This window comes from Hyperolius riggenbachi, chromosome 4, assembly GCF_040937935.1.
Source record: "Hyperolius riggenbachi isolate aHypRig1 chromosome 4, aHypRig1.pri, whole genome shotgun sequence".
Lineage (NCBI taxonomy): Eukaryota > Metazoa > Chordata > Amphibia > Anura > Hyperoliidae > Hyperolius > Hyperolius riggenbachi.
The window spans coordinates 196,152,612-196,164,791 of NC_090649.1; the positions used below are offsets into that span (position 1 = coordinate 196,152,612).

At 49.0% G+C, this 12,180-nt stretch overlaps 1 protein-coding gene across 3 annotated transcripts in view; it reads right to left on the reverse strand.

The window, feature by feature from the left end:
* The window catches only part of OSTN (osteocrin), a 98,050-nt gene that overhangs the window by 15,446 nt on the left and 70,424 nt on the right, over positions 1-12,180 (reverse strand). For all 3 annotated transcript variants that reach the window (XM_068281192.1, XM_068281193.1, XM_068281190.1), the window contains exon 4: positions 10,038-10,134. In XM_068281192.1, the coding sequence (XP_068137293.1) occupies positions 10,050-10,134 (85 nt within the window). In that variant the 3' untranslated portion in view covers positions 10,038-10,049. The remainder of the gene's footprint in view (positions 1-10,037; positions 10,135-12,180) is intronic.

A 12,180-nucleotide genomic window follows, 5' to 3' on the forward strand; every position in this document is an offset into this window, starting at 1 on the left:
TTTGTCTGGCGTGCGATCACATATGTGGGTGCACCCAGATCCGTAGTCAGATCCGCAAGTGTGCCGGGACCAGCTGGAGCTGTAATCCTACACTTAGCTAGATTCTGTTGATAGCTAAAGTACTAGTTTGATTGTATTTATTTGTTATGACTTTTGCCTGCCTTGACTACCCTTTTGGACTCTGATCTTGTACCTCGATATTTCTGATACTCTGTTGCCGAACCCCGGCTCGTTCCTTGACTCTGCTTCTGCCTCCTGATTTTGTACCCCGATATTTCTGATACCCCATTGCTGAACCCTGCCTGTACTTTGACTCCGCCTTTGCCTCCTGATCTTGTACTTTATCTGTCCGTGTGTGTACGACCTGGCTTGTCCGACCTCGAGAACCGACCTTACTGTTAGAGGCGGTTCCTCGTTCTGTTAAGTGACCCTTCCGCCAGAGGGTTACTTTCAGTATATCCTTCCCGCTGGCAGCCTGACTCCTCCCGCCTTGGAGAGCTCAGGTTTGCGGAAGGAATCTGTACAGTACGCCTTACTGTACTGAGGCCCTGTCCTCTAAGTGTTACTGTTACACCAAAACACTACACTCTACTCAGGTGAACAGAGGTTAGCTAGTATATCGGATTATCAGTGATACTGCAGATCACGTATAATCTGGTATACATCTGTATTCCCAGTGGTTCTGCAGATCACTGGTAATCAGATCCTCTCTGTGCTTCACCGATCGTTACAGAACGCCAGACCAAAAAACAGATGGAATCACGCGCTGATCCTCTGACTGTGCTTGCCACTTCGGTGGACAGTATCCATCAAGCACTGGGCCAGCACAAAGCCTTAATCGATGCCCTATCAGGCTCAGTGCGAACCCTCCAGACGTCAGTTGATTCAGTGCGATCCCCTCCTAGTGACGACATTCGCATGCCTGTACCTGATAAATTTTCCGGCCACAAATCTGACTTTCGGAATTTCAGGAGTAGAGTGTTATCGTATTTCGAATTGAGACCCCGATCCTCGGGGACTGAGACCTAGTGATGGGCGAACACCTGGATGTTCGGGTTCGGGAAAGTTCGCCGAACATGGCCGAGATGTTCGGCATGTTCGGGCCGAACCCCGAACTTCCCGAACATCCCGCTTTTGGGGGCCCTATGGGGTCGCAGGCATAAGGGGGGAGCATGCCCCGATCGCGGGGGGGGTCGGAAATTCCCCCCACCCCCTCCGCTAGCGCTCCCCCCTCTGCCCGCTTCCCCATACAAAAGTTTCAGGAAAGTACCTGTGGTAGTGGATGGCCTGGCAGTGGCACTGTGGAGTGAGGAGGAGGAGTCCGGAGAGTGACGTGTTGAGGGAGGCCGGGCAGCGGGCGGTTCAGCGGTAGTACCCTTGTGGTACTTCCGCCCTTTCTATGACCTCACGCCCGCTGCCCGGCCTCCCTCAACGCGTCACTCTCCGGACTCCTCCTCCTCACTCCACAGTGCCACTGCCAGGCCATCCACTACCGCAGGTACTTTCCTTAAACTTTTGTATGGGGAAGCGGGCAGAGGGGGGAGCGCTAGCGGAGGGGGTGGGGGGAATTTCTGACCCCCCCCCGCGATCGGGGCATGCTCCCCCCTTATGCGTGCGACCCCATAGGGGGGCCGTATTGCGGCATGTTCGGGCGAACAGGGCCCTGTTCGGCCGAACAGGGGCCCTGTTCGGCCCTGTCGGCGGCCATTCAATAGTTCGGGCCGAACCCGAACTTAAAAGGCCGAACACCATCAGGTGTTCGGCCGAACTCGAACATCACCCGAACAGGGTGATGTTCTGCAGAACCCGAACAGTGGCGAACACTGTTCGCCCAACACTACTGAGACCTAACGGGTCACCTTTATTAAAACTTTGCTGGCTGGTGACTCCCAGTCATGGGCATACAACCTGCCTTCTACCAATATTGCCCTGACCTCGGTGGAGGAATTCTTTAAGGCCATGGCCATAATTTATGACGACCCTGACCTTGCCGCGTCCTCTGAGCGGAAGCTCAAACTTTTGCGGCAAGGCAGAGGCTCGGTCGAGGATTATGCGGCAGAGTTCCGCAGGTGGTCAGTCACCGCTAGATTCGATAACTTTGCTCTGATGGATTACTTCCTGTCTGGGTTGTCGGAGGAAGTCTCTGATCTAATGTTAACTGTATCCGAGCCCAAGACAGTCGATGAGGCCATATCATCGGCCATTCGAGTTGATCGTAGGTTACGCCATCAGAAGCAGGTTAGGGGTAGTCACCGCGTCAGGGTGACATCTTACGCGGCACCATCCGCTACACCCCTAGTAACACCTTCTCCGCCTGTCTCACCCTCTCCGGCCTTGCCTCCGCCCGAACCAATGCAGATTGGTCGTTCGAAGTTGACCCAGGTGGAGCGACGGCGGAGAATGACGGAACAGCTGTGCCTGTATTGTGCAGCAGCAGGGCATAGGGTGCGAAACTGCCCTAACAAATCGGGAAAAGAGTTTGCCTAGGAATAGTGGGGGGTGACACCCTAGGCACACAATTTTCACCCCTTAAAGAGAAAACATTGCTTCTCCCCTGTACTATCACATGGGAGAATAAGTCCGTAGCCACTGAAGCGTTTGTTGATTCTGGCTCAGCGGCTAATTTTATGGATCTTGAATTTGCTCAGGAGTTGGGTATTCCCCTCACTCCAGTGAGTCCCCCCATTCAGGTCACGGCAGTAGACGATTCCCCTCTGCAACGGGATCGCCCACTGTCACAGACCCCGGAGGTGAAGGTCGCCATAGGGGTACTGCATGGGGAACAGTTACGATTTTTTGTGTTACGCATGTCTACCTCCACTATTATCTTAGGCATGCCGTGGCTGCAAATCCATTCTCCGCACATAGACTGGGCTACGGGTCAGGTAACCAGATGGTCCGATCATTGTCACCAACGGTGTTTAGGGAAGGTGACATTGGGTCGGACCAAGATTCTTGTGGAGGGGGTTCCCGAAGAGTATGCAGAGTTCTCTGATGTATTTTGTCCTAAGTCTGCTGATCAGTTACCCCCTCATCGCCCGTTCGATTGCCCCATTGATCTCCGTGCTGGTTGTATGCCTCCTAGGGGTCACCTGTATAACTTGTCCGGTCCAGAGAAGATGGCTATGCAGGAATACATTCGTGATAACTTAGCCAAGGGGTTCATCCGGCCCTCCCGGTCGCCTGCTGGGGCCGGTTTCTTTTTTGTTAAAAAGAAAGACGGGGGTCTCCGACCTTGTATTGATTATCGGGGCCTCAATAAGATCATGATAAAAAATCGCTATCCGTTACCCTTGATAGACGATTTATTTACGCAAGTCACAGCCGCAAAGATCTTCTCTAAATTGGATCTGAGGGGGGCATACAATCTAATCCGCATCAGAGAGGGTGATGAGTGGAAGATGGCCTTCAACACACCCGACGGGCATTACGAGTACCTAGTGATGCCCTTCGGGTTGTGCAATGCGCCAGCCGTCTTCCAAGAATTATTTAATGAGGTATTCCGGGAGGTTTTGGGTAGATTCGTGTTGGTATACCTCGATGACATACTAATTTATTCCAATAACCTCTCCGAACACAGGGTTCACGTAAAATTTGTCCTAAACAAATTAAGACAGAATAGGCTCTACGCGAAGGTGGAAAAGTGTATATTTGAAGTGACCACGGTCACGTTTCTGGGATACGTAATTTCCACCTCGGGCCTCTCAATGGATCCTGCCAAGGTCACAGCCGTGTTGGAGTGGCCACAGCCAGTGGGGTTGAAGGCCCTGCAGAGATTTTTTTGGTTCGCGAACTATTACAGGAGGTTCATTAAGGGATACTCCACTTTAGTTGCCCCCCTTACCAGTCTCACGAAAAAAGGGGCGGATACCAACCACTGGTCTCCTGAAGCCGTGGCGGCATTTGCTTTATTGAAAAAATTATTTTGCTCAGCACCAATTTTGAGGCATGTTGACACGTCCTTTCCCTTCATTGTGGAGGTTGATGCCTCTGAAGTTGGGGTGGGGGCGGTGCTGTCGCAACGGTCTGGGTTGCAGGGCAGATTACACCCATGTGCTTATTTTTCCCGCAGGTTTTCACCTGCAGAAAAAAATTATGATATAGGCAACCGGGAACTTCTGGCTATTAAGTTGGCATTTGAGGAGTGGCGCCACTGGTTAGAGGGGGCAGAACACACGATCACAGTTTACACCGACCATAAGAACTTGGAATACATCGAGGGGGCGAAGAGATTGAGTCCCCGTCAGGCCCGATGGTCTTTGTTTTTTACAAGGTTTAGGTTTATAATCACGTACACCCCAGGCAGCAAAAACGTCAAGGCAGATGCCCTCTCCAGGTGTTTTGAACCAGAAACGGCACAGCCACCCGCTCCTGAGTCTATCATCCCGCGGGAACTAGTGTTAGCCGCAACAGAGACTTGGGAGGATTGGACGGAGGTTTTGGGTCCATTTCAGCAGGACGTTCGTGAGGGAAAACCCGAAGGGGTTATGTTTATCCCTTTGCCCTTTCGTCTACAAATCCTGCACCTCTTTCACGCCCATAAGAATGCTGGTCATCCTGGAGCTGCTAGAACGCAGGATCTGATTGCCAGGTGTGCTTGGTGGCCTTCTTTGGCAACAGATTGCAAAGAGTATGTCAGGGAGTGTGCGGTCTGTGCCAAGAGTAAACCCTCCCGGCTGGCATCTGTAGGTAAGCTGCAGCCTTTGCCCACCCCGAGTGAGCCATGGACCCACTTGTCCATGGATTTTGTGGGAGAATTGCCCAGGTCTGAAGGAATGTCGGTCATTTGGGTGGTAGTCGACCGTTTTAGCAAGATGGCCCATTTTGTGCCCCTGAAAGGACTCCCCTCGGCTCAGGAACTGGCCGAGTTGTTCATCATTCACGTCTTCCGGCTGCATGGCATTCCAGAAGACATTGTGTCGGATAGGGGAGTCCAATTTGTCTCTGGTTTCTGGAGGGCATTTTGCCGCCAAATGGGCATGAAGTTGTCTTTTTCGTCAGGCTACCACCCACAGACTAATGGGCAGACGGAACGTATCAACCAGTCTTTGGAACAATTCCTAAGATGTTACGTTGCGGAAGCACAGACTGACTGGGTAAAATTTTTGCCCTTCGCGGAATTTGCACAAAATAATTTGAAGAATTCCTCATCTGGGTTCTCTCCATTCCAGATTGTGACAGGGAGATCACCCAAATTTTCCCCTTTTCCAGTCGTGTCATCCCCATTTCCAGCACTGGAGGATTGGCAGAGATCACTTAGGGACAATTGGGGAATTGTTAAGGGGAATTTGCAGAAGGCGTTCCAGAGTCAGAAGGGTCAAGCAGACAAAAGACGATCCGTGGAATGGAAGTTTCAGCCAGGGGAGTTAGTCTGGGTGTCCACACGTCACTTGACCCTGAAGCAGCCTTCTACCAAACTGGGTCCCAGGTTTGTGGGTCCATTCCCAGTGACTAAAAGAATCAATAACGTGACTTACGCCATTGATCTTCCTGCCAGCATGTGGGGCGTAAGGTCGTTTCATGTGTCCCTACTCAAACCTGCGGTCCAGGTGGGTTCCGCTCCTCCTCCCCCTGTGTTGGTAGATGACCAACCTGAATATGAGGTGGAAAAGATTTTAGATTCACGTGTTGTGCAAAACTCAGTACAATATCTCGTACACTGGAAAGGGTACGGCATTGAGGAGAGGCAATGGGTACCGGGGACGCGCATGCATGCAGACGAATTAAGGAGAGAATTTCATGCCTCACATCCAGAGAAACCTGGTGGGAGTTGTCCGGAGTCCACTCCTCGGGGGGGGGGTACTGTGAGGAAACGCGGAAGAGCCGCCGTCTCTCACAATGAGGCGGCTGTTTCCGTGTTCAGCAGCGCGTCACAACGCGGAAAAACCGCCGCATGCCGCTTAGGCAGAGCGGCGGAATCCGCATTGGTAACGGCGGAATCCGCATCAGAGGCGGCCCCCGCACTAGATACATTGCATGACAGTACTGGTGTGGCTGGGACTGATAGTCCACCAAGATTCAGACTTACACGCGCGCGAGCACAGAGGCAGAGTTTAAATAGCAGTTAGAAGGGTGTCGGCTGACCAGCTGGGTCAGCTGACAAATTCCACTGCTCTCATTGGACCAGCAATTAGGGAGGTCCTGGAAAGGTCCTAGAGTATATATACTGCTGGTTGTTCACTTGCTCTTTGTCTGGCGTGCGATCACATATGTGGGACCACCCAGATCCGTAGTCAGATCCGCAAGTGTGCCGGGACCAGCTGGAGCTGTAATCCTACACTTAGCTAGATTCTGTTGATAGCTAAAGTACTAGTTTGATTGTATTTATTTGTTATGACTTTTGCCTGCCTTGACTACCCTTTTGAACTCTGATCTTGTACCTCGATATTTCTGATACTCTGTTGCCGAACCCCGGCTCGTTCCTTGACTCTGCTTCTGCCTCCTGATTTTGTACCCCGATATTTCTGATACCCCGTTGCTGAACCCTGCCTGTACTTTGACTCCGCCTTTGCCTCCTGATCTTGTACTTTATCTGTCCGTGTGTGTACGACCTGGCTTGTCCGACCTCGAGAACCGACCTTACTGTTAGAGGCGGTTCCTCGTTCTGTTAAGTGACCCTTCCGCCAGAGGGTTACTTTCAGTATATCCTTCCCGCTGGCAGCCTGACTCCTCCCGCCTTGGAGAGCTCAGGTTTGCGGAAGGAATCTGTACAGTACGCCTTACTGTACTGAGGCCCTGTCCTCTAAGTGTTACTGTTACACCAAAACACTACACTCTACTCAGGTGAACAGAGGTTAGCTAGTATATCGGATTATCAGTGATACTGCAGATCACGTATAATCTGGTATACATCTGTATTCCCAGTGGTTCTGCAGATCACTGGTAATCAGATCCTCTCTGTGCTTCACCGATCGTTACACATATTAAATAAATACACATTAGACCCAGAAATGCCTTTGGCAAGATAGCAGTGTTTGCCCACTGCCGGGGCAGCTAATTATAGCGCTAAAAGATTTGGGCGCAGGTATCTTTTCAATTTTAAATATCGGTTTTGTAATTTTACGTTCAACTTTGCACATGTTTGGGCGCCGTTGCGAAATATCGAAATTTTATCTATAACGATAAAGTACGATTGATAAATAGATGTTTGTGAAACTAAATCTCCACTTTCATTGTCTGATAGTGTGTATGTTTATTACGATATTTCACTAATATATCAATATATGTGGGTTATATCAATATATGTGACATTACGATAAAAAAATATGTGTAATGATGTAATTACGATAATTGGTCATTATATGTAATGATTTATTTACGATAATATGAGTTATTACAAGACATTATCCTATCTATGTGTAAAAGGGTGTTTATGCAGAGTAATTGGTTAGTGTTAGGCACCGCCTGTGGGGTGGTTAGGGTTAGGCACTACCAGGGGGGTGGTTAGGGTTAAGCACCACCAGGGGAGTTTTAGAATTAGGCACCATCAGGGAAGTTTTAGGGTTAGGCACCACCAGGGGGTGGTTAGGGTTAGGCACCACCAGGGAGGTGGTTAGGGTTAGGCACCACCAGGGGGTGGTTAGGGTTAGGCACCACCAGGGGGTGGTTAGGGTTAGGCACCACCAGGGAGGTGGTTAGGGTTAGGCACCACAAGGGAGTTTCAAGGTTAGACACCACCAGGGGAGTTTTAGGGTTAGGCACCCCCCTCAGAGTTAGGCACCACCAGGGAGGTGGTTAGGGTTAGGCACCACCAGGGGGTGGTTAGGGTTAGGCACCACCAGGGAGGTGGTTAGGGTTAGGCACCACCAGGGGGTGGTTAGGGTTAGGCACCACCAGGGGGTGGTTAGGGTTAGGCACCACCAGGGAGGTGGTTAGGGTTAGGCACCACAGGGGAGTTTCAAGGTTAGACACCACCAGGGGAGTTTTAGGGTTAGGCACCCCTCTCAGGGTTAGGCACCACCAGGGGGGGGTGGTTAGGGTTAGGCACCACCAGGGGGGTGGTTAGTGTTAGGCACCACCAAGGGGGTGGTTAGGGTTAGGCACCACCATGGGAGGGTTCTGTGTGAGAGTAGGGTTGGGTTAAGCTGTATTGTTGAATTACATTACGATATTTAATGTTATTATATTTTAGTTTTCAACTCCCATCTGTTTTAAAATGGTAATAATAATAACAATCAGAATTAACAATTTTACATTACAAATACTGTTATTTATCGATAATTCTAAATCACCGATATATATATATATATTTTTTTTTTTTTGCTAATAAATCATGCCCAAATTTTACAGCAACTTTTTTAAATGTACGCCCCACTGCTGATGGTCACCTAGCTTTTATTTAGTAAGATTTGGTGGGGGCTAGTATCCACCAAGCCCCTAGACTCTCACGAGCCCCTAGGCCACTGCCGAGGATTGTCTTGTGGATGATTAGGCCCCTTTCACCCACACTGCGTGGCATAGCAACGAGGACAGGGTGCAAGAGGACACAGTGCTGAGCGATCGTCCTGCCGCAGGACGATTGCACTGCACCAGGGGCTTGATTCACAAAAGCGTGATAAACGAACTTTGAAACACGCACGTGATCGTGCGCAAACGTTCGTTTTTATAACGTGGAGTAATCCTTTACGCGTGCAATAGCAGTTATCACGCTTTTGTGAATCGTGCCCCAAGTGTGAAAGAAGCTTTAAATGAATGGGTTCTGCAATAATCTCTATATATAATTGGCAAGTGTCTCTGCGTCCGTCTTTGTCCCTGTGTCAGTGGTTTTTAGCACTGCGCATGTGCAGGGACAAAACGCAGAGACACTGCCGACGGTGCCGAGAGCCGGAGGACGAGACCAGAAGGGGCGGGCGTGTGTGTACGCGGCGGGCGTCGTGTGCGCGCATGTGCGGCAGTAGTGACAGACCTAGCCCGTTTTTAAACGGGCTAAGTCACTAGTACAAATTAATAATCATGATGTTTTGTCTTCAGCTAACATTGGGGACACAGAAATTGATGCATATCTGCCTTACAACTAGTTCACCAGTGCTGCAGTACAGAAACGAATGATGGGAATCACAGGTTGCTTAACAGGCCGGCGGCATCACAGGTGCTTCCTTAAAGTGAAGTGAAACCAAGTATTATATAATCTCTCCAATACATCCTTCAGTCTAATTTAGGAGAGCTGGGTAAAATCAGTAATAGTTCAGCATATAAACAGTACTTTAACTGAACCTGTGCCATTACTGTATTTTGAAAAATGAAATGATGATATTTATTTTGTTCAAACACTTTCATGTGCTTAGTGTTCAAACACAATGGCTAAACAGACGTCAAGAAGGGCTCACTTGTGACCTTACACTCTTGTGTTGCTGTTCAGCCATAGTGCTGTTGGCGGTAGTCTATCCAAACAGTAGAAACTGATGCAGACTTCCCTTTCTCCTCCTTCCTTTAGCATTAAAATCCAATCTGTAGGACATAATACTGGCATGCCATGCTTACTACTGTCATTTAAAGACCATTTTTACAGAATGGCATGTTGTCACTAACTTGCCAATACTTAAATAATCAGGTCACTCGGTGCTTGATGCCTATGTGATGATCACACATGTGTGAGCGAAGTAGTGATTAAAGCAGAACTGTAGATAGAAATTAAACACATTGTTTCACTTACTGGGGCTTGCCCAAGCCCCCTGCAGCTGTCCTGTCCCACGCCGCTTCTCGACGAGCCTCCGTTCTCCCGCCGCCAGCTACTTTCAGTTTCGCCGCCGAGCCAATGCGCCTGCGCGGCTCTGGACACGCGTATGCTTTCTTCACATTCTCCGCTATTGCAGAGGGGACCGCAAAGAAAGGATACGCTTGGCAGGGCTGCGCTGGCCTCGACTTACAAGTTGAGGTACGGGATGGAGCGGTGGCGGGAGAACGGAGGCTCAGGCAGGACCGGCGCGGGACAGGACAGGACCGCTGCTTCCCCAAGCCCCAGTAGTAAGTGAAACAATGTGTTTATTTTCTATCTACAGTTCCGCTTTAAATGCTAAAAAAAAGTCCAATAAACTTACTATAGAAATCCATTAGCCTCTTGTATTTGCAAGACGGTTCATACCAATCCTATCGACTGGCATCCCAAATCTTCTTTTTGAAAGATCCACAACTTTCCTGTAAATACATAACAAATCAGTTACCAAGCCAAAAGTAATGGTTTCAGCGTCATTCATTAACAAATAATGAAAACTTAAATTTTTATTATTAGTTAGGCTACCATTTTTATGTTAAAACATTCTGTAATTGTCTAGACAGGGGTAAAATAACCTCTAATGGTACGGATTGCACTAGTGTTGGGCAAACTTTGTGTGCTGCAGATCGATGGGCAACCCTGATGGGGCAAACTGCTTGTGTGCTGTTCAGCAGACCTCCGAAGCTACAAGCTAGTGTTCACGAGTTCACACAAATCCTGACTCAAATAACACTGCTGGCTGCCTACTTGGGCAACCTCCCCCCCCCCCTTCTAAGAATCCCCTCTTACCACTTGGCCAACCCATCCGTCCATATCCTTTCCAGGGCTACACTGTTGTCTCTGCTCCTGGACCATAGAGGGCTGGATGGGCAGGCAGGATTGGCAGTCCTATTCAGGCCACTCATTAACAACAATAACAATAATATTTTTATAGCACTTTTCTCCCTGGGGACTCAAAGTGCTGTGACCCTGCATTATGCAGTCTCAAAGGCTCAGAAAAAGAGGCAAGTTTTTAGCCTTTTTTTTAAGCTGTCCAGAGAAGGAGCCTCTCGTACTGATTGTGGAAATGAGTTCCATAGAGTAGGGGCTGCATAGGAAAAGGCCCGAGCACCTAATGTTAAGTGTATCGTGGATAATAACCAGATTCTTCTTGTCGGCATTGCGAAGGGTGTGTGGAGTGGAATAAAGTTCCAGTAGATTCGCTATGTATTTGGGTTCCATGGGGTTTAGAGCCTTGAATGTCAGCAGGCAGATCTTAAAATTGATTCTCCATTTTACTGGCAACCATTGAAGAGTTTGCAGTACTGGGGTGATGTGTGAGCTGCAGGGGGGGGGGGGGGGGGGGGGGGCATTGGCTAGGAATCTGGCTGCTGCATTCTGTACTAGTTGTAAGGGGTGCAGGACCTTATCTGTAGATCTGATGAACAGGGCGTTGCAGTAGTCTAGGCGGGAGGATACAACTGCATGAACCAGGGAAGGTAGGTCTTCAGCTGGGATAAGGTGTTTGATTTTCGCTGTATTTAAGGAAGACTTGATGACAGCTGATACCTGCTGTCTGAGTTTTAAATTTCCATCCAGGATCACCCCAAGGTTTCGCACAGAGTCTTTATACTGTACGGTATCTCCCCTAATTGCTAGTTTGAGGTGGTGAGCGTTTTGAACTTTATCCATCATGTGTGGACCACCTACCACCAACACCTCTGTTTTGTCAGAGTTCAGCCTCAACCAGCTGGTGTTCATCCAATTCTGTAAATCCACTAGACACGCATTTATTGATGCTGATGGGTCTTGGGTGCCAGGCTTGAAGGACAGATACAGTTGTGTGTCATTTGCATAACAATGGTATCCTAGGCCATAGTTCTGGATTATTTTGCCCAGTGGGAGCATGTAGGCTGCAAAGAGTAATGGTGATAGTACAGAACCCTGTGGAACTCCATAGGCAAGTGGCACTGGATTAGAGTAGTGTGTGCCCAGACATACTTGCTGTGTCCTGCCAGATAGGAAGGTCTGAAACCAGCTAAGAACAGCACCCCTTAGGCCACAGTAATGCTTCAGTCGCTGGATTAGTAATTCATGATCCACAGTATCAAATGCTGCAGACAAGTCAATAAGAATCAGAATTGAGCAGTCACCCTTGTCTCTTGCAGTAGGTAGATCATTCATTACTCGGACTAATGCCGTTTCAGTGCTGTGCCTTTTCCTGAATCCTGACTGAAAAGTATCAAAAATGTTGTTATCTGCAAGCCTGGCTTGTAGCTGGTTGGCGACTGCTTTCTTGATAAATTTTGATAGGAATGGTAAGTTCGCCACAGGTCTGTAGTTGGTCACAGAATCAGGATCTAGTGATGGTTTCTTCAAGAGGGGTTTTATGATTGCTTTCTTTGGTTATTCTGGGAACAGTCCACTTTGCAAGGAGCACTGAGTTATTTTGTGAAGTGCTGGCCTGATCATCTCTGGGCACTGCATTA